The sequence below is a fragment of the Gekko japonicus genome, unplaced genomic scaffold, assembly GCF_001447785.1.
Source record: "Gekko japonicus isolate JY-2015 unplaced genomic scaffold, Gekko_japonicus_V1.1 scaffold375, whole genome shotgun sequence".
NCBI classification, from domain to species: domain Eukaryota; kingdom Metazoa; phylum Chordata; class Lepidosauria; order Squamata; family Gekkonidae; genus Gekko; species Gekko japonicus.
The window spans coordinates 70,725-90,106 of record NW_015173134.1 but is presented as its reverse complement, the minus strand read 5'-3'; the positions used below and the strand labels follow the sequence as shown (position 1 = coordinate 90,106).

At 43.3% G+C, this 19,382-nt stretch overlaps 1 protein-coding gene across 1 annotated transcript in view; it reads right to left on the bottom strand.

The window, feature by feature from the left end:
* Positions 1-19,382, bottom strand: part of STK39 (serine/threonine kinase 39) — a 176,883-nt gene that overhangs the window by 95,547 nt on the left and 61,954 nt on the right. Inside the window, 5 exon segments of the mRNA XM_015422180.1 lie at positions 4,048-4,113; positions 4,219-4,267; positions 7,478-7,611; positions 11,802-11,903; positions 12,003-12,112. Of these exon segments, the coding sequence (XP_015277666.1) occupies positions 4,048-4,113; positions 4,219-4,267; positions 7,478-7,611; positions 11,802-11,903; positions 12,003-12,112 (461 nt within the window).

The window sequence follows — 19,382 nt, the reverse complement described above, 5'->3', positions numbered from 1 at the left end:
ATCCTCTACTACTTGTTCTCTAATCAGTAACTGATCCAAATGGGCTCATCACCTTATTCCAGGATCACCACGTTTACTCACGTTTAGTCACCACAAAGACAAACTTGCCTTTGTCCTTCACCAAGTTTAATAAATTGTGACTTTGATATTGCTTTCTACCAATTTGCTAATTCCAGAAAGGAGTGAGGCTATTTACTGTAATTTATTGATTTCCTTCATGGATCACCTTTAAAAAAAAGAAAAGAAAGGGTGCTGCACGGGTCTTCCAACTCTCCAGCAAGAAGGAAGTGTTTAGGGATAAAATGCATTTTTCAATTAGACAACTGACAAGTTTCACATTTGAAGTTCTTTTTTAAAAATCTGGTGCCCCTGTCGTCTGGATTCAGTGATTTGTTAATTGTTAATTTGCCCTCTAACTTCACATTGTCATCCTTATTTAGCCTATTTTGTCAGATGCCATCCGCTGTCAGCTGGGGGGAAAAAATCATTCTGTGGTGGGTAACAATGATCCAACATTTTTTCCAGTGAGGAATGACAAAAAATTAGTTTAGCTTTTCTGTATTCTCGCTCTCATAACTAAGCAGAAACTACCAGTTTACTGAACTGATTTACTGGCTAGGCAGTAGGGGGGAAACTACACCCCACACCATTCTGGACAATACAAATAGCATTCAGGTGGGTAGCCATGTTGGTCTGAAGCACCAGAACAAACATTGAGTCCAGTGGCACCTTCAAGGCCAACGAAGTTTTGTTCAAGGGATCAGCTTTCATGTGCACACACACTTCCTCAGATATTACCAGTCCATACATAAAGGAAGAGGGTGAGCAGTAAATTAGCATACAGCATAATGAAGATGTTTAACAGATTCAAGGACCAACAAACAGGAATAACAAGCTTGGTTTATATGGTTTATATGGTTACCATTTATTTGGCTTTAATTCCAGGGGGAAAACACAATGAAGGAAATATATTTCTCAAAATTGGAGACTGATGGGCAGATGTATCCTTAATTGTGAAATGTTGAGAGTAATTAACTGAAACCCTGCCATTATGCTCTATCCATCTCCTCAAGCATGGAGGTGACCTTCCAGCATCTTCTTCTTTGAAGCGCGGCAATTGGACGTGTAAAGTTATTTCCCCTGATCCCAGACCAACAAAATACATTCCAATCTACTATTCCAAATTACAGTACATTCTACTATTCATTACGTTACATTCCAATCTGCTATTCTAATCTATTGTTCCAAATAAGAAATAAAATAAAATAAAATAAAATAAAGAGGATGTATAGGCCTTCTGGGGGATTGGTAAGAATACAAATGTAAGGGCTGAATGAGGTTAGCATATGTAGTGAGATAAGAAACCAATATCCCTGTTAAGTCCTGGGGATTCCATTGTTCTGAGTGTTGTAATAACTTGCAACTCAGCAATTCTCTTTCTAGTCTGCTCCTGAAGTTCCTTTGCGATAAAACAGCTGCTTTGAGGTCACCCATTGAATGTCCTGGAAGGTTAAAGTGTTCTCCTTCAGGTTTCTCAGTCTTATGATTCTTGATGTCAGATTTGTGTCCATTTGTCCTTTGGCACAAGGTTTGGCCCTATGTAGAGAACCGAAGGCATTGCTGGCATTTAATGGTATATATAATGTTAGAAGATGAGCATGTGAATAAGACTGAGATGGTGTAGTTGGGGTTGTTAGGTCCAGTGATTGTGCTATCTGGGTGTATGGGGCAGCAAAGTTAGCAACTGGGTTTATTGTAAGCTCTGGTCCCAGTGTCCATGTTCAAATTAGATGTTGTATTATTGTGGGTGAGGGCTTGTCTGTGCACAAGAAAGGTTTGCCTGCCAGTACTTGTGAAAGAGAACTGTCATTATCCAGGAGAGGTTGCAAGTTGTTGATGATGCTTTGAACTGTTTTGAGTTGAGAGCTGTATGTGACCACTAGTGGTGTTCTGTTATTGCCTCTTTTGGGCCTGTCTTTGTACAGGATTAACCCACTCAGCCCAGTCCAGGGGTGAAAGGGAATCCTGAATTTCAGCACATGAAACAAAAATCCACAAGACAGTCTGTACTCTCGCTGGTCTTCACGACATTTTGCCACCAGAATCTCTTCACAGGGGTCCCCACCTAGCCTAAGAGCAGAGATTCAACCTCTTAGCTGGCATCTGGGACTTAACACATCAGCAACTCTAACTCAGAGATGCACACAATTATTGTCTCACAGTGGTAGCTCTATGGTCAGCCCAGATACAAGATTTAGCCTTGGGAGTTCAATTACGGCATCAGAGACAATTACAAATATGAATGAACTTTATTCAGTGAAAAGCATACAAGAGACTAGCAAAAGATAAGAAACAATAGATACCTATAGCTTGTTCAGCTCTAGCTACACACTAGAAGTAAGTCATAGTTACCAAGCTTTCAGAGGTATCAGATGAAAACAGTCCAAGGTCTCACCAGGGAATCTTGAAAAGGAACCCCATGGTGCTGTGGGCAGCTAGTCAAGCTCGGCTGCCTAAGAGTCTCCCTCCATGTTAACAGCAAACAGTCAATCCAAAAGAACTCCTTGTTTTCCAGAGAAGAACTCCATTCTCTCCTCTAACTCCTACATTTCCCATATGGATCATTGCCGATATACCTCCCCCTCCGTCACCACCAGGCATAGCCATTTACCCAATAGTTAGAGAGTGGGAAGGTGTTCCCATCTCTGATTACCATGCGTTGTCAGGCAAGGTATGTTTTGATTGGCTAGGAGTTGGGCATCCAACTCCAGCCTCTGCTATTAACCATGTGTCATGTCAGGGAATGCTTTTGATGTGCTAATGTACTGGGCATAGCTGTCCCAGGCCTGGGAAGACGCCAGCAAGTCACCTTCTCTTGGCAAAGGTGTCAAAGTGTCTTGTATATGGAGATGTTGGCCTGGCCATCTGGCAAGCCATTTGTACGGGTGACAGAAATAACACAGTAGTGATACCAGGAGGCCATCTGGCCCCAGCCGGGAAGATTTTAGAAAAGGCTTTTTCTATACAGTCTTGCAACATGTTTTTCGCTGAGTACCATTCTGGCTTTGTGAATCTGTTTCAGGACTTCATCAGGTAGATACTTTAGTTCTAAAAAGGTACTTTAGTTCCAAAAAAGAATAACAGTTTGCTATACGTTATAAACGGACAAGCAATGCTGAGGAGCAACCACTAGAGGGATTTGAAAAGGATTACCAAGAAGCTAGGAAAGAAGTGAGCGGAACTATATCCTCAACACAGAAAGAGGGAAGAAAATCATTTGACGCTAATATGGTTGATTATACGTAGCCTTTCCCCAAAAGTACATCTCTAATAATATTTATATAGTTTTACATTAAAACAGTAAAATGTCAAAATTATTCTTTTCCCCTCTCAAAATTTACTTGCCAACTAACCAACATACTCCTGAACACGAAGGCTCTGTTTGCTTTCCTGAATACACTGGGCTTTGCGCATTTTGCCACATGCACACCCCTCCCTAAGCTTTGCAAAAGGAATAAGCAATTGCAGCGTTTCCCTAGCAAGAAGAATCCCAGAACACATACACCATCTCTTTCTTTTTAAAAAAAGAAGTGGATCAAGCAGAAACTTGTTTCCGGGTTGCCTGCTTTTTGCTCTTGTAAGCAAGTCGACCATGCTGCCTGCTTGAATTGGCTGATAACCCGAGCCAGCCCCCACCAGCACTGTGACAGCACCAGTAGCTACTGCAGTGCTGCTACTAAAACACTGAGAATTTCCTTTGTTCCTTTCCCTTGTCCTGCCTGTTCCTGCAACCAGCAGGCCTGCTCTTAACGGCAGCACTGATCTATTAATGAATGGCTGGACAGAGGCCCAATCCTCTCCCCCCCCCCCGCCGCCCCACCAACCCTACAATGGCCTTTAGGTAATACCTGCCATGTACTTAACACATTGAATTCCAAACTACAATTACAGTAAACCTGAATATGGCCCACATACGAAGCATAAATATGGCTTGCTCCTGTATTCCCCACTGTCTGCCACAACACTAAATGGTACAAGGAACCTTACCTTTTTTGCTCTTTGTGCTATGTCAGGGGTCTTTGTAAGAAGCTTTTCAATCAAGTATTCTCTAGTCTGCAAAAACAACGTTATAATTAGAGCCAGCCTCAAGAAAGCAGGGGGAAAACATACACCAAAATTAAGAGAATTCAGTAAGAATATCAGCTTTAAGTGCTTTACCTTGGCTTTCTGGAAGAACTTGCATTTTAAAAGTTCTGCTGCCGTGGGCCTGAAAGATCAGGAAGACGTTACAACAGAGCAGACAGAAAAAGACAAGTCCTCATTAATACAACTCAGGACACTGCGATTCTCCAGCATTTTTCACGTAGACCTTTCAAAGGCTGCTCGAATTGCTAGCTTCAGCATTTCTGCGTTTCAGCTGACATCTAGTGGCTAAAAATGTATTCCTTGTGGAAGCTAAATATCCAGAATGAGGGTTTATAAACCAGAATACTACAGTTTAGATTAGGGACAGGGGTTATGCGTGCAAACAGCAGCACACCAGAATATGTTACTTGGCACCGAGGGTCAGATCTCTATCCAAGCAACTGAGGCACTGGCAGCACTACTGCGGCCAGTGGTGCAGAAGGGAACAGACATGGCTTATGCCTGTCATTGCCTCCCAGACCTGCACAGCGACCAGCTGAGTCCAAGGCAAACCCCTCAAGATACTGGCAGTGCCACTGTGGCTTGGCTTCCTCCAGGTGTGACTGGCTGAGTACAACCCTCATCTCCTCCATCCAGTTTTGCTTGCTGGCATAGCAACATCTTCACAGGTTGATTTTTTTTATTTTTTTCAGCACTTTGGTCAGGAGGAGGAGGAGGAGGAGACTGGATTTAATACCCCACCCTTCACTACCGAAAGGAATCTCAGAGGAGCTTACAATCTCCTTTCCCTTCCCCTCCCCACAACACACACCCTGCAAGGTAGGTGGGTCTGAGAGAGCTCTTGAAAGAACAGCTCTGACAGAACTATGGCTTGCCCAAGGTCATCCAGCAGCTGCAAGTGGAGGAGTGGAGAATCAAACCTGGTTCTCCCATATTACAGTCTTCTGCCTATCCCTAATGTATACAGAGGATCAGAAACCGATGTGGTTATGCGCCGAGATAAATAAAAACTCTTTGAGTACAACCCAAATACACATAGTAGAATCTGTTAGATATGGAAAATGTTTTTTTTAATTAATCACTTGACCTATTTTGCAAATTGGCTTCCAACATTTTAAAATAAAAAGGTACATAGGACAGTTATTGGAGAAGAGCAAACACCTGTGTGTCTTCAACAGATTGCAAAAGGCAAAAGAATGGGGCATAAGATCCTCTGAAGGAACAAAGCGAGAATGGGAACTCTGGACCTGCCTGACAGAAAGCACCATCTGGGGAATGACGTACTGGCCAACTTGTTCCGATTCACCGCACTTAATCAGTTTTAAACTTGTAATTCTTAATACTTCTCAAAATAAGCCATGCATAAAAGCTACTCTGGTAGATAGGCAACTATTGCTGGAGAAGTTAAACATACTAGCTCACAATGGCCTATGGAGATCACCAACTTTAGCTGTTAATAAGGAAGTGGCAGCCCTATCAACATATGAAGCAGCCTTATTCTGAATCCAGCTGCTCGTCCATCTAAGTCACTACTGTCTACTCTCACTGGCAGTAGCTCTCCAGGTGTTTAGGCAAAGAAAGGTCTTTCCTAACTTCTTCTACCTAAACCCATTTTAAATGGAAATGCCAGCTGAACCTCAGAACTTCATGTTCTTTACCACTGAACTACCCTCAAACATCTTAAAGGACATATTTTGTAAAGGATTTCTTCATTCTCACCCTGCTTGCTTCCTTGTTCTTCTACTTATCAATTACACAGCAACCACATGAAAAATCAAGAGAGTAGGTGTGCATAGCTATGGGGTAGGGTATCAGTTTACAAACACTGAGAAACCAGTACAATACGTGTTAGAGAATCAAGCAGAAATGTACTCCTTCACTCCACGGAAAGGTCCCAAATGACTTTATAAAAATTAGCTTGTAGCTTAAGAATGGATTATACCAATCATTCGTAAAATTATGAATCATTTGTAAAATTCATATTTGTAAAATTACATAAAATTATGGATGATTCATAAAATTACGAGTGATTAGCCCATTTATTCCCAAAACATTCAGTGAGCAATACATCTGCCTCCCTTAAAATATCTGCTTCAATCCATTTTCATAGCACAGAAAAGTTGCTTTGTTTGAAAAACTGGAACCAGTTTCTGCTCAGACACATCCTGTTTTGTTAAAGCCACAACATTCCTCAACCATTAGCGCTTTCTGAAGCTACAAAAGGTATTCTGAACAACTTAGAAGGTGAGGAGCTCCTAGGTCCAGCAGCATTTACATATCTGAAGCGCTGGGATGTTTGAGGAGAGTAGCATTAAGCAGATCAAGGCAGCCCAGGGACTTTGACCACACCACCCAAGCAAAATGAGAATGGGGGCCATTTTGTGGCTAGGCATGACACAACAGGGAATGACATACTGGATGTTTAAATTGACAAATAAAAGAAAAAGTTCATCCAGCTTTCAAGGATGAGCTAGCACACAACTAACTGTCCATTATACTTTCAGACTATACCATACGTGGTAGGCTTGTAAGAACTGTAGGCTTTGATGGGTGTTTCCTGGAAATAACTGCTCATCTGCTTTAGTTCAGTCCAATGACAGAACAGTAGATTGCTCATACTCAGTATGCAGCTGGATGCAAATATGTTCTCAAACATTTCAAACTAAATAACAGTGTTTTTTTAATTTGCTGCCTCACTGTAGACCTTTGCGTAAAGTATGTGCCTTGGGGACTTAAGAATTAATGGAAAAGGAATTTGTTTATAATTATCTTGAAACAAATTACACAAAGGAAAGAGAAGCAGTCAAAGAGATTCACAAGGTTAATTTAATTGTATGCATTCATGTTTCAACTGTCAATTGTTAGCATGAAATCCTGCTCTCTCGGTTGTGGTGCCAACTACTTCATACTGACTGCAGAAAAAGCAACGTAACGATTCATGGTTTGCTTCATTAGTTCCACTGATGTTCCCAGCCCTCACCGTTCTGCTGCAGATTTCTGATTCCCCCCCCCCAATACTATTCCTGTGGGTACCCCATCTCTCCAAAGCAGCAGTTTGGGGTGCATTTGGGAGAGGGGAGAGGCAGGGAAGACACTTTCCATGGAAATAACTTCCCTTATTTCTAGATTCAACCCATCATAAAACATCAACTGAAAATTAAATCTGAACTAATGGAGGTAAGTCAACAGATGATGTCACACAATTCCCCCTTCTTCTGCAGAGCGGTCAGGGGCTGACAGAGAAACATGTAACAGGTCAACATGCCTCATTAGTTTAATGTTTGCTCAAAAATAATCATCTTAATGAAACCTCTTTTTAAAAAGCACACACCTTTTAGAAGGGTCTTTTTGAAGACATAATGAAATTAGTTTCCTAAAGGACTTGCCGTACTTCTTTGTCGTTTCTTTATCTTCCACACCCGTTTCCAATGTTGGAGGGTCATTTTGCAATGTCAGCATTAACACCTATATAGAAACCAAACAAGGGACATGAAAAAACAGTTTTAGTCAAATAATTCAAGTACTAATTCACCCCTTAATAAACATTTATATCATGAACAATTACTATAAATTTAGAACATACAGAATGGGGGGTGCAAAGTTAGGAAAGCGATATATGGATATTTAGAGACAAACATCACTTGGTGATTACGTATAACGATTTGTGAGGTCAGATATTAAGGGAAATCCACAGTGAGCCACAGAATGCTAGTATACCACAAGTATGAGCCAGTTTGGTGTAGTGGTTAAGTGTGTAGACTCTAATCTGGGAGAACCGGGTTTGATTCCCCACTCCTCCACTTGCAGCTGCTGGATGACCTTGGGCAAGCCGTAGTTCTGTCAGAGCTGTTCTTGAAACAGCAGTTTCTGTCAGAGCTCTCTCAGCCCCACCTACCTCACAGGGTGTCTGTTGTGGGGAGGGGAAGGGAAAGGCGTTTGTAAGCCGCTCTGAGACGCCGAGTGAAGGGGAGGGTATAAATCCAATCTCTTCTTCTTCTTCTTTGTGCAGGAGAATTCACTGCTGGATAATGCACCACCCCCAAAAATGCATTCTTTGTCAGACCCAACCCTTGACTACTGCAGACAACCATGATTACTGCTCACGACAGTTTGCTGTTATGTAGGGTTCTGAATCAGACTCTAAACCCTGACATAAGCGTTAACACAGGCCAGCAGGGGGTAAAAAAGTCACCATGGAAAAGGAGGAAGTGGGCAGGGCAAAGAGAACATGCAGTCTCACAGGCCAGAGTGAATCTGACCAGCCCCAGGTCAGTCCCATGTTTACATGTCTTAAAGGTAAAGGTAAAGGTTCCCTTGCTCGAAAGCCAGTCGAATCCGACTCTAGGGTTGCGGTGCTCATCTCCGTTTCAAAGCCGAAGAGCCAGCGCTGTCCAAAGACGTTTCCGTGGTCATGTGGCCGGCATGACTAAACACCAAGGCGCACGGAACGCTGTTACCTTCCCACCGAAGTGGTACCTATTTATCTACTTGCAATTTCTTGCTTTCGAACTGCTAGGTTGGCAGGAGCTGGAACTAGAGACAGGAGCTCACCCTGTCTTGCGGCACCCGGGTCTTGAACTGCTGAACTACTGACCTTCCACAGCCTGCAGTTCAGTGTCTTAACCACTTGAGCCACCGCAGCTCCCTCTTAGCAGACTGCTATTAATATTATCAATTAACCAGGACCTACTATACATCTTCATTACATTTTCAGCAATATTTTTAATTCTGCCATTCTTGCTACGAAATGAGGAATAGGGAGCGACTTGACATACCCTTTTGAAAAATGAAGCATTAATATAAGAGTTGGAAGTCTAAAGACAGACATCCGGGGGGGGGGGGGATGACAGGTCAGGCACCTGAGTGTTTCAGGCTGTGGTCTCAGAACTCAAATTACTGTATTCCAGCTGAGTGCTGTGATTATTCTCAGTTATCCCAGGCTGGATCTCAAGAATCCATAACCATTTTCCCCAGTCCTGTGAAACACATCAGAGAATGTAGCACCTGTTTCAACTTTTCTCCTTTCTTTAAAGAATTGGTCCAAGAGAATATAAGCAAAAGCAGTAGAATGTATAAAATAAATATCTATAGGTATCTAGGCTTATTGCAGTACATAAATGTAGAACTTAGCATCTTTACAGTAAGTGGTTAACATTATAAAATTACTATAATTTATAACCACCAATTATTTTTCATTTTATGCTTCACAGGACTCTGCTCTCATCCGTCTTTCAAGTAATAACAAAGGCGGCAAAAATGTGTTGGTAGTCCAGTTTATCTTTCAGTTCAGTAGAGAAATCCTCCTCGCGTGGATTTAAAAAATGTGTTCCAATTAACTATTCAGCTGTACACTGAGAATAGAATTTCCGGTTTTAACTCTTCTACAATTCAGAAGCTCAGATGACTCAACAGTGCAAAGCCTCAAAAAAAAACAAACACCCCGCAACTCCAAAACACCTATTTTCTAAACATGACTTGCATTTCTGCTTACAAATGGAAATCCAGGATAACATCCAAAGAAAGCTGTATATTTCTGAAATTGGTAACTTCCAAAATCATGCAACTCCCCCGCCAGATATTCATCTGCCCCCTTCCATCACTGTCTTCCACCAGCAAATGAAGCCTTGTTTGTTTCCTTTGCCATTGCCTCAGTGACCTCTACTTCCTGCCCTATGTTTCAGTTGCTAGGTTTTTTTAATATTTGGTTTACCTGATCTTATGATTTTTTTAAAAAACATTTTGCTTTTAGTTGTTAACTGCCTTGATTCCCCTGTTTGGACATAAAGGTGGGATATAAATTTTGTACAGGGGTCATTTGGGGGGGGGACGCGGGGGGACGCCATCCCCCCGGGTGAAGTGCGGGAGGGCGGGGCCTGGAGCTCCCTGCTGGTGCCCACTGGAGGTCGCCGCCGACTGTGGGGAGGACACACTTCCGGTGATGTCAGGGGGTGTGGCATATGCTAATGAGTTATGCTAATGAGTCCCCCTAGCTCTTTTTCTACGAAATGACCCCTGATTTTGTAAATAAACAAATACACCTGCATCCACACAAGATACCCTATAAACGACTGGCTGCATGTTTTAAAAGGCAACTGAGCCCAGGGTCTCCACGGGCTTCTCCGCTTCAGCTCCTTCTCCTTGTCCCTCCAACTGCAGCCTGGACCATGGCCACCTCCTCGCATCCTTTTAGCCCCAGCTTGTACCAGGGTGTCAAAGTAAAACACAAGAGAACCCAGCTCCACTCCTTCTAGCACTGCTCCACTGCTTCTAGCCCCTAAGGTCAGTCCTGGCTCTGTGCAAAATGCTTGTACACAGTGTATTAGCCTCTCCCTGCATTAACAGTCTACCCCATGGATTGAGGGGGAAATCATAAGAGCAGAGCAATTGCCATATAATCAACAACTCCAAGGTTGCCTCCAGAAGGAAATCAAGGGAGAAAGGGGGTGATAAGAGCATCCTCATCAAACCAACAGTGTAGGAAGCTACTCGGCAGGTATAGTCTAAAAGCTGTTTTTAATCTGAGCAAACAGATCCAAAGAACACATGGGCTACTACGGAGACATCGTTCTCTGAAAACGGTGCCAGGCTTTCAGACTCCCACTAGGTCCAAAGTCAAAATACACACCAGGCTGGCACACCAGTAGGCCTGGCAGTCACACATGTCCCAGATGACAATAAACTAACAAAGCAGTACAGCCCAGAAACACACAGCTCATCCGTCACATTCTGGGTTTTTAACCCAGAAAGGTTGGTGTTTTACTTGGTAAATGGACAAGATGTGTCGCAAAAAGATTCAACACTGGTGTACTTTGTTTTTGCCACCTAGTTTCCAAAAAGAAGCCCATGTTCTTCAACTTGGGGGGGGGGGAGTCTCCAGTTCGTTAGAAATCCCTATGCCCTTATTTTTCTCATGGTTTTTACTAGGGGTGTACACCAAAAACAAAAAAATTAGGATTTTTTGGATATATTGAACCCAATATAAAAAACCCCCAAATTCCAGTAATAGTATGGTATTTGGATTTGGATTTTTTTGAAATCTCAATATTTTTTTTTGGTTCCATCATACCCTATGGGACCATTGTAGTCAATGGGGAATCTATCTAAGGATATCCAGGGGATTGGGGGGCTATTTTTGAGATAGAGAACATAGCTTCTGGTGCCTCTCCTCAAAAGACCCCCTCCCCTAGTTTTAGAAAGATTGAACTAGGGGGTCCAATTCTATGGGCCCCCAAAGAAAGTGCCCCTTCCTCCATTGTTTCCAATGGTGGGGGCCAGGGGGAAGCAAAAAAAAAAGGACTGATGCCAAACCAGTGTGTCTGTGCAGCAGAAACTGAAGTGGAGGGAAGATCCAAGCCCCGCAGAACTGGTACATGTACAGAGTGCCTGGCAGCCAAAAATGCCCTCCCCTCCAATATCTGGCTGAAGGAATAGCTGATAAATACTGATAAGGTATTTTCTAGCTATCTTTCGGCTCTTATACAGCCAAATGCACACCCCTAGCTCCCTTGTCATGCAGTTTATCCTAAATTTCAACTATGTTCAAAATTACCTTTTTTAAAGAAAGGCAGACATATAGTCCTATATTGTTTGAAGACCAACAGAGAAGACCTTTTACGTAACATTAGATTATTTGCTTATGTTCTAAATGTAATTACTTTCATTGGAGGATACTTGTGGTAAGGTGCGGCTCCTGTTGCCAGTTCAATGGCTGTTATTCCAAAGCTCCAAATATCGGCCTTGAAGTCATAGCCTCTCACCTATTCCACAGAAAGCAGGAGGGGAAAGAGAGTTAAATTAGCACTAATGCGTTTAACTCAATGTAAAATACAAAACACATAAATCAAGTCTCCATGTACCTGTTCCATGACTTCAGGTGCCATCCAACACGGCGTACCGACAAACGTCTTCCTTACTTTGTTACGGGTAACATCCCCACCTGTAGCTAAAAATGCACTAACACCAAAATCTAAGAACCAGAGGAGACACGAGAGAAACAGAATCCACTTTTAGCATTTGATTAGTGTACTGAGGTAAATATGCTACTTTTAACTCAGACACTACATAAAAATATGACATTTCTATTTAAGTAAAGCTGAGAATGTAACATTCAATAGGTGTCACACTGCAGTTTATAGAAGAGTTACAAGCCATAAGAAGCTGCTCCTCCTCATGAATCATGCTTTTAGGAGAAAGCAATATTTGCTCTCATCTATTAAAAACATAAATATACTCAAAGACACTGAATAGGAGGCCTTTTTTTCTTTTCAGACTGGCATCACAAGCTGGCATTTCCATGCACTTCATAGAGAACTTAAAGAATACTGGTTTTTTAGATATGCATTCAAGAAAGTATGTGCAACAAAGGGAACAATTTTTTCACATTTATTTTGCTTCAAGTTACTTTAAGTTTGTAAGAGACTGCTACCTGTTGTACAAAGGTTATGGTGAAAGTAATTAAAATACTGGGAGGGCAGTGTGCGCCAATGAAGTGTCAATTGAAGGGAAGCATACAAATTTCCCCATAGATTAATTCATATCTCACTACTGTAATGGCATGTAAAAAGCTTGTGGGTATTTCTGGTAGCTGATATTTACTTGTGCGCCCAAAAAGATCCAGGCAAAACTAAGCACAGATTCACAAATACTTGTTAATCACAAGTTGTTATGCAGACATGTGAAAACTGTCTGAGAGCAATCCCAGGCAGAAACTTTCAGGTCAACTTTGCATACTTCAGACAAAGCCTTTGCCATGGAGCCAGTTCACACACGCAGCTCCTGATTTACCCAGAGATTTACGTACAGGCATGTGTGAAATCAGCACTAAATCTACAGGCATGATTGTTTACTTTCCTATTTGGGATTTGATGCCATGATTAGAGTTTTAAAGGTTGAGGGGTTTGTTCAAGTGTATGCATGGGAACAATACTAAAAAGAATCTGAAAAATCTCCCCTGACGAAGCTGCACGCAAAAGGCGTAGGGGTTGTATAATAATAAAAGATTTTTTCTCCTTTGCACCATTTGGTCTTTTTTCTTCTGGATCTAGGGTTGCCAACTTGCAGATGGGGCCTGGAGATCTCCTGATATTACAACTGATCTCCAACAACAGTGACCACTATCCATGGAGAAAAGGGCAGCTTTGGAGAGCAGCATTATACTCTGCTACTGTTCCTCCTCTCCACAAACCCTGCCTTCCCCAAAATTCCACCCCCCAAAAAAAGTTCCCAATCCAGAGTTGGCAACCCTAGTTGGATCCCAAGGCTTCCTCCCGAGCAGGAAGGACAAGGTTCACCAATTCCTTACTTCCACTGCAGACCCCCAATGTTACATGTGCTGCTCTTGAGGACACACTGACACCCCCTCTCCCCCCAGCAGCATTTCAAGCTGCAATGGAAAGGAGAACGTGTGCAAAAGAACTCCTTTTCCTTAGGATCCAACCTTATACACACATGCACAACATTTACAGTTTAGCAGATAAAAGCCTTGACCATTTCTGTGGGTTTCGAAATTTCGAAACATTTCACAACTCTCTATTGCAAACTGTGCATTAATTGGAGCTGTGCATGTCAATACACACTTTGCTGTTAAAGCTTAAGACAAGGAAGTAATAAAGCTGTCCATCACAACAAGCCCTTCATTCTCCCACAAGAGCTGCCCTGAGCCAGTAACTGTTAAATAGTATTCAGAAGCAATTACTTTTTAATGAATAGAGCACAGCAGATAAATTCACAGGCTTTTATTTTGTTAAGGTAACAAGAAAGCAGGCATACTTCACCTCAGTTTCTCTCCTGCTAGGGGGGGGGGGGGAGAACCCTCATAAAGGCAAAAAATTTTAACTGTCAACAGATCAGTAAACACTGGCTCCAGTGACACAGCCATGATTTTAAGTGATTAAAACAGACCAAACCAAAGTACTTGAGAATGTACTGAACCAAGATAGTTTCACTCTAGTCTGTTGGTGGGTCTACTCTGAAGGAACTCTTCCATCTTACAACCATGCATCTATGACTGTTTCCAGCCTTCCCTGGCCTACAGTTTTTTCATTCTGGCTACTAAGCCAGAAGAGCAGTCAGGGGATTCAGTGCGAAACCCAAGACAGGTCTGCTCTTGGGTACAATTCTCACCCAAATTTTAAGGACATGTAACATTGATATGATAATGCAAACACATTTTCTAAACTACATGTCCCAAAGTGTCACATAAGGCAACTGTCAAGAGAGAAGCCATCTTAGAGGAAAATTCCAGCTAAAACTCTCATCTTCTGACATTCTGAGTGCTTGCAGGTGTCAGCTAACTCCCCCTCAGACTGACAGTTACTTGCCAAGGTCATCTTGAGAGCCTGTTAATTAGTTCACACAGTTCAACTGTGAATGTGGTATTGGAGAGGGGGACTTGCTTTCACCCCAGAAAGCCCTGTGATTGGTTGGGAAGTCAAGAGATAATGGCTGGCATTATCTGTATTATAGACCACTAGGGGAAAAGGCCCGCTCTGGAAAGAAAGACAACGAGCGCTAGAAAGAGGCAGTGGGAGAGCGGGAAGGAAGGACAGAGAGAGAAGGAAGAAAGGTCAGAGGGAAAGCAAGGAGATGGGGGGGTGGCTCTCCACGATCAAGGCCAGCCTCCCCGGGGCCCCCAATGTCTGCCCCAGTGGCTGCAGCCGGCAGTAGCAGCAGTTACCGGGAGCAGGGAGAGCGGCAAAGGATGGGTGGCGAAGCGTCCCTGGAGAGTTGGTCCACAGGCAGGAATGGAGGCATTTGGGTGGTGTGAGCAGGCAGGCATCCGGGCGTTGTGTGAGGACGCAGGCAACCGAGACCATGTTCGGAGCGGTGGGGGCATGATCGTAGGTGGCGGGTGCAGGAGGCGAAGACGGTCTTGCGTGGTGGCGAAGAAGATTCCGCAGGCCACCCCTCCCTTGAGAAGGCGTGAGGGGGGAGAGAGGCTGGCGACGCATGGTGCAGTGGGGAAGGAGAGGCCGGACGGCTCCTGGCCCTCGCCGGAGTTGTAGACTCCAGGGTGGGGCGCGCCGGGGATGGACATGGGGCACAGTAGGTGGCCGTCCCAGAGGCCTCCCTGTGTTTTTGGAGTGGCGGCGAGTCAGGGAGTGCTGGCGTGGCCTGGGGCCCGAGGAAGGTGGCGTCACCATGATTCGGTGTTGGGCCTGCAGGGCACACTAGCCACCGCCTTCCGTTCACCGTGGCTCACTGGCTCCCACCCACCGTCGTACCTGTTGGTGGAGCGCAGGCGAGTGAAGGAGTCCTTCTCGGGCCTGTGAGCCGAGCCACCCTCCACCGGCGCCATGATTCCCTCTCGGTGCTGCAGGCTGAGGAAGGCCACATGGTCGGCTGGGCCTGTGGAGGCCTTCCCCTGGCTTACCCTGCAGATGGTCCCATCCTGTCCAAGGACCAGAGCAGAGTGAGCCGAAGACGCTGGCCGGGGCTGACGTGGGCAGGACTCCACAAAGCAGCCAGCCAACCCAGACAGTATCTTCTGACTGGCAGTTCATGCGGCCAACCTATTTTGGCGCACATCGAACGTTGGGAGACGAAAACACAATTATATATAAGGAGAGAAAAGAAGGAGGGAGGGAGGGAGAGAGAGAGAGAGAGAGAGGTACAGAGCATTCCCTTTTTATCCCCTCTCCTCCACCCACCCCCTGGTTGCACTCTTTGTAAGCTCTGGAACATCATGCTTCAGCTGTCACAAGCAGCAGTGCCACCGTTAGCATAAGTAGTGCAGTCAGTTAGTCCTTTGTTATCTTATGTGCACCACGACTCCACTGAACTATATGCCTTACTTTTAATAACTTTTCTTGAATTTCTTCAACAAAGGTGTGACGGACTGTCAAGGGTTGCCACTCTTGCATTGTCTGAGAACCTTTGAGCGACAGACTGTTCAAACGGAATTTTGAGCAATTAAGAAATGACAGTTGGGAACTGACAGTTGAAGAAGAGACAGTTTAGTAGTGACTGAGGACTGGGAAGAAGGCAAAAAGGGACAGAGCTTCTAGTGTAGAGAAGTAATCCCTCCCCAGTGAAAATGGACATAGCTCTTAAGAAAGGAATGAGCCTTTGGTCTGTGTATAGAGAAGGATTTGGGGCATTTGGTTGTGTGAACCTGCCTTCAAAACCTTAAGAGTCAGTGAAACTCAGGAACTTATACTTTAATGATAAGCAGACACTGTGAAGAATGCCTCTCTCCTCAAAGTTTCAAAGACCTTGTGCAAAAGCAGAAACACCTACTTATTGGCAACAAACTACCTTGAATTTAATGTAATTACAAAGCTATCTGAGTTATTATAATTTCACCTCATACACCCGACAGCTGATTCCACCCGATCTTTTCTCCTGTAAGTCAGCCTTGACAACAACCCATTTAGGACTAAAGTGAAGCATCTATCCCATCTACATTTAGAAACACCAACTCACCTGGGAGAAGGCTAAAACAGAAAGCCCCTCCAGACATGCAAGATTTCCATATGCCAAAGGCTTTTTATGCAAGTGAGCAAATGTGAAAGCCCCCACCTGAAAGTTTGAAGCAGCACAGCCACAAGAAATATACCCCTGAAATCTCTCTCACAAGCAAACTCAAAAGCCTGTTTGGAAACAGCTCTCTTATGAGTACACATGAAGCTCCTTTTTACTGAGTCAGACCATTTGTCTATAAATGTCAGTATTGTCTATTCTGACAGGCAGCACCTCTTCGTGAAGTCTTTCGTGTCATCTACCACCAGATCCTTTTAATGGGAGATGCTGGAGATTGAACTGGTGACCTTCTGCATGCAAAGTGGGTGCTCTACCACTCATCCATGGCCCTACCATGCTTGCCTCTGGCTCCATGTATAGGAAGATGGACAAAGGATTGTTTCTGCAACCACATTGTGCTTTGCAGGTGTCTGATGGAATGCCTCACTGCAGTGTCAGAAGCAAGAGCCACCCCTGCCCCAAACTGGTCATGGCAACCATACCTTTTGGCAAGCTACTGACTTTGTGGAGCCCTGTGCAAGAAATGCAAGGAACTATTAACATTACACCGTGTAATATTAGCCACTATAGCGAACAAGTGTTTTTTTTAAAAAAAATCTGTCTACACAGTGTACACAAACATGCTGCTTGCCATTCAAAGAGTACACCTGTAAAAATACTTGTGCCCAAGGATATACCACATTCACAAAGACACAGGCATGCCTTGCTTTTAGCCTAGATTTAGCCAAATGATTTCGTATCAAGAAGTAGCCTTCGAGCAGAACTGAAACTGGAGAGTGCATGAATTCCAAGCATACGATAGAAGAAAAACACAACCCCCTAGAAGATAAAAAGCAGCATCGTCAAGAGATTCTTTGTGAGCCCTTGATCAAAAAGAACACAACTCACTTTCACTGGGTGCAGAGAATCTTTATCAGTTTCTGCTTCTTTTCAGATTCTACTAATGAAACGGCTCTGCTTTAACCACAATCAAGAGCATGGATTCTCCAAACGAATTCTAGCAGTTTTTTTAAAAAAAAAACAGTTGCTCTCAGCTTTGCCAGAGCAAACCTCTCCGTTTATCTCTAACAATTTTTTTTTTGCTAAAAGAGCAAACATAAGCATTAAGAAATTAGGACTTAATCGGGAAAACACACACACCATTTCTACCCTGGTCATAAACACAATTTTCATTATCAGAACTACAGCTAACCCTAAGACCCTATGCCACCACATGTTCAACGCAGCTTAGTTTTAAGCTTCTATTCAAGCTCCGAGTCCCTAACAATTTATTTCATTGTACAGGGTTGGATCCAAAGCATCACATAGAGACAAGCTATCAGAATGGGACTTTCCTGCGCTCTCCACCCCTTCAGCAGCAGCCCACTGAGACTGCACCTGCCAAATTCTGACCCCATGGAATAAGGGATCCTTAGGAACGGTAAGGGGGGCAAAGTGGGGAATCTGCAGTAGAAGGGAGGAACTGGCAAAAACCACCCACCCTAGTACACAAGAGCTGTTCTACTGCTAGACGTCTTGGGATCGAACCCCCAGAATTCTGAAAGCTTCTACACTTTCTGCGGCAACAGTGGACTCATGGAATTTTTAAAATGGTGTTTATCATGGGGGTGTAAAAAGATACCTCAAATATTAGGTAGGCTTTGTTTTACATTTATTGTAAACCTTAGTCATCTGCAGTTTAATTCAGTCAAATCTGCAGTAAAAGGAGAACACACTGTTCTTTATGCAGTTCCATCAAAGTTGCTTTTTGTCACATGAGTTCCTTGTCACTACACAGGGGCAGAAACTGGTCCTCAGGAAAAGTTTCAGTGCTACAAAAATACTTTATTTTCTTTAATACATATATCAACGTTTCAAGACGTTTATACCATAAAAAGTAACAGTGAGGCAACACATGATTCATGCTCAGATCAGAGACAGGATGCAGGATTTTATCCTGGAGCAGAGGTCAGTGACTTGTCAAACTCTCCACCAACCATCACAGCAAAACCATTGAACACAAGTACATTTTTAGCCATGTCCATGGTTTTAAACAGGTTGTGGCATTCTGGTTCTCTTAGAGCACCTGGTACAGAATTTGGTTTTATTTGCAAGTATACATATCTTTCCTTACTGACGAACAGAATTAAGTCACGAGATGGAATAGCAGCTACGCAGAGTTAACGTTATAGAAACTTTTGACAATGAAGCCACTTTCATTAGTTATAAAAAAGAACTAAAAAGGAGAACATTATTGTTATCCCCATGTTGCAAAAGAGGGTGAGGGAATGGTTTGTCTAAGTCTCCTTAATGAGTTCAGGACAAGGGAGATTTAATGGAGGACTTACGAGCTCATATTTTTAGCCACTACAACGCAAAGGGTTGAATGCCACAGATCAGTTCTGCTTGCACAACAGCTCTTGAACAAGCAAAAGCACTGCAACTACCCCTAGTGCTAGGTCAATTTAACCATGTCCTGTTTTGCATTTCTGCTTAAACATGACGTAGTGCAAAGTATATTTCAGCACCTCCACCCCATTATGACCTTCTTCAATCAAGACATATCAATAGCAGACTCTAATGACAGGATCAAATAGTCTTTTGATTGTTTATTACAGCAACACCGATGGGAAATGAAAAATCAGTGCTTGAACTTACAGTACCTCTTGTGAAAATGGAATTGTATTACATGAAACACTTCTGCTATCACATGGTGGGATCCAGCTCAAGAGATTGATGCCGTGCAAGATTAAGTGACACGTATTTCTGAAATGTTT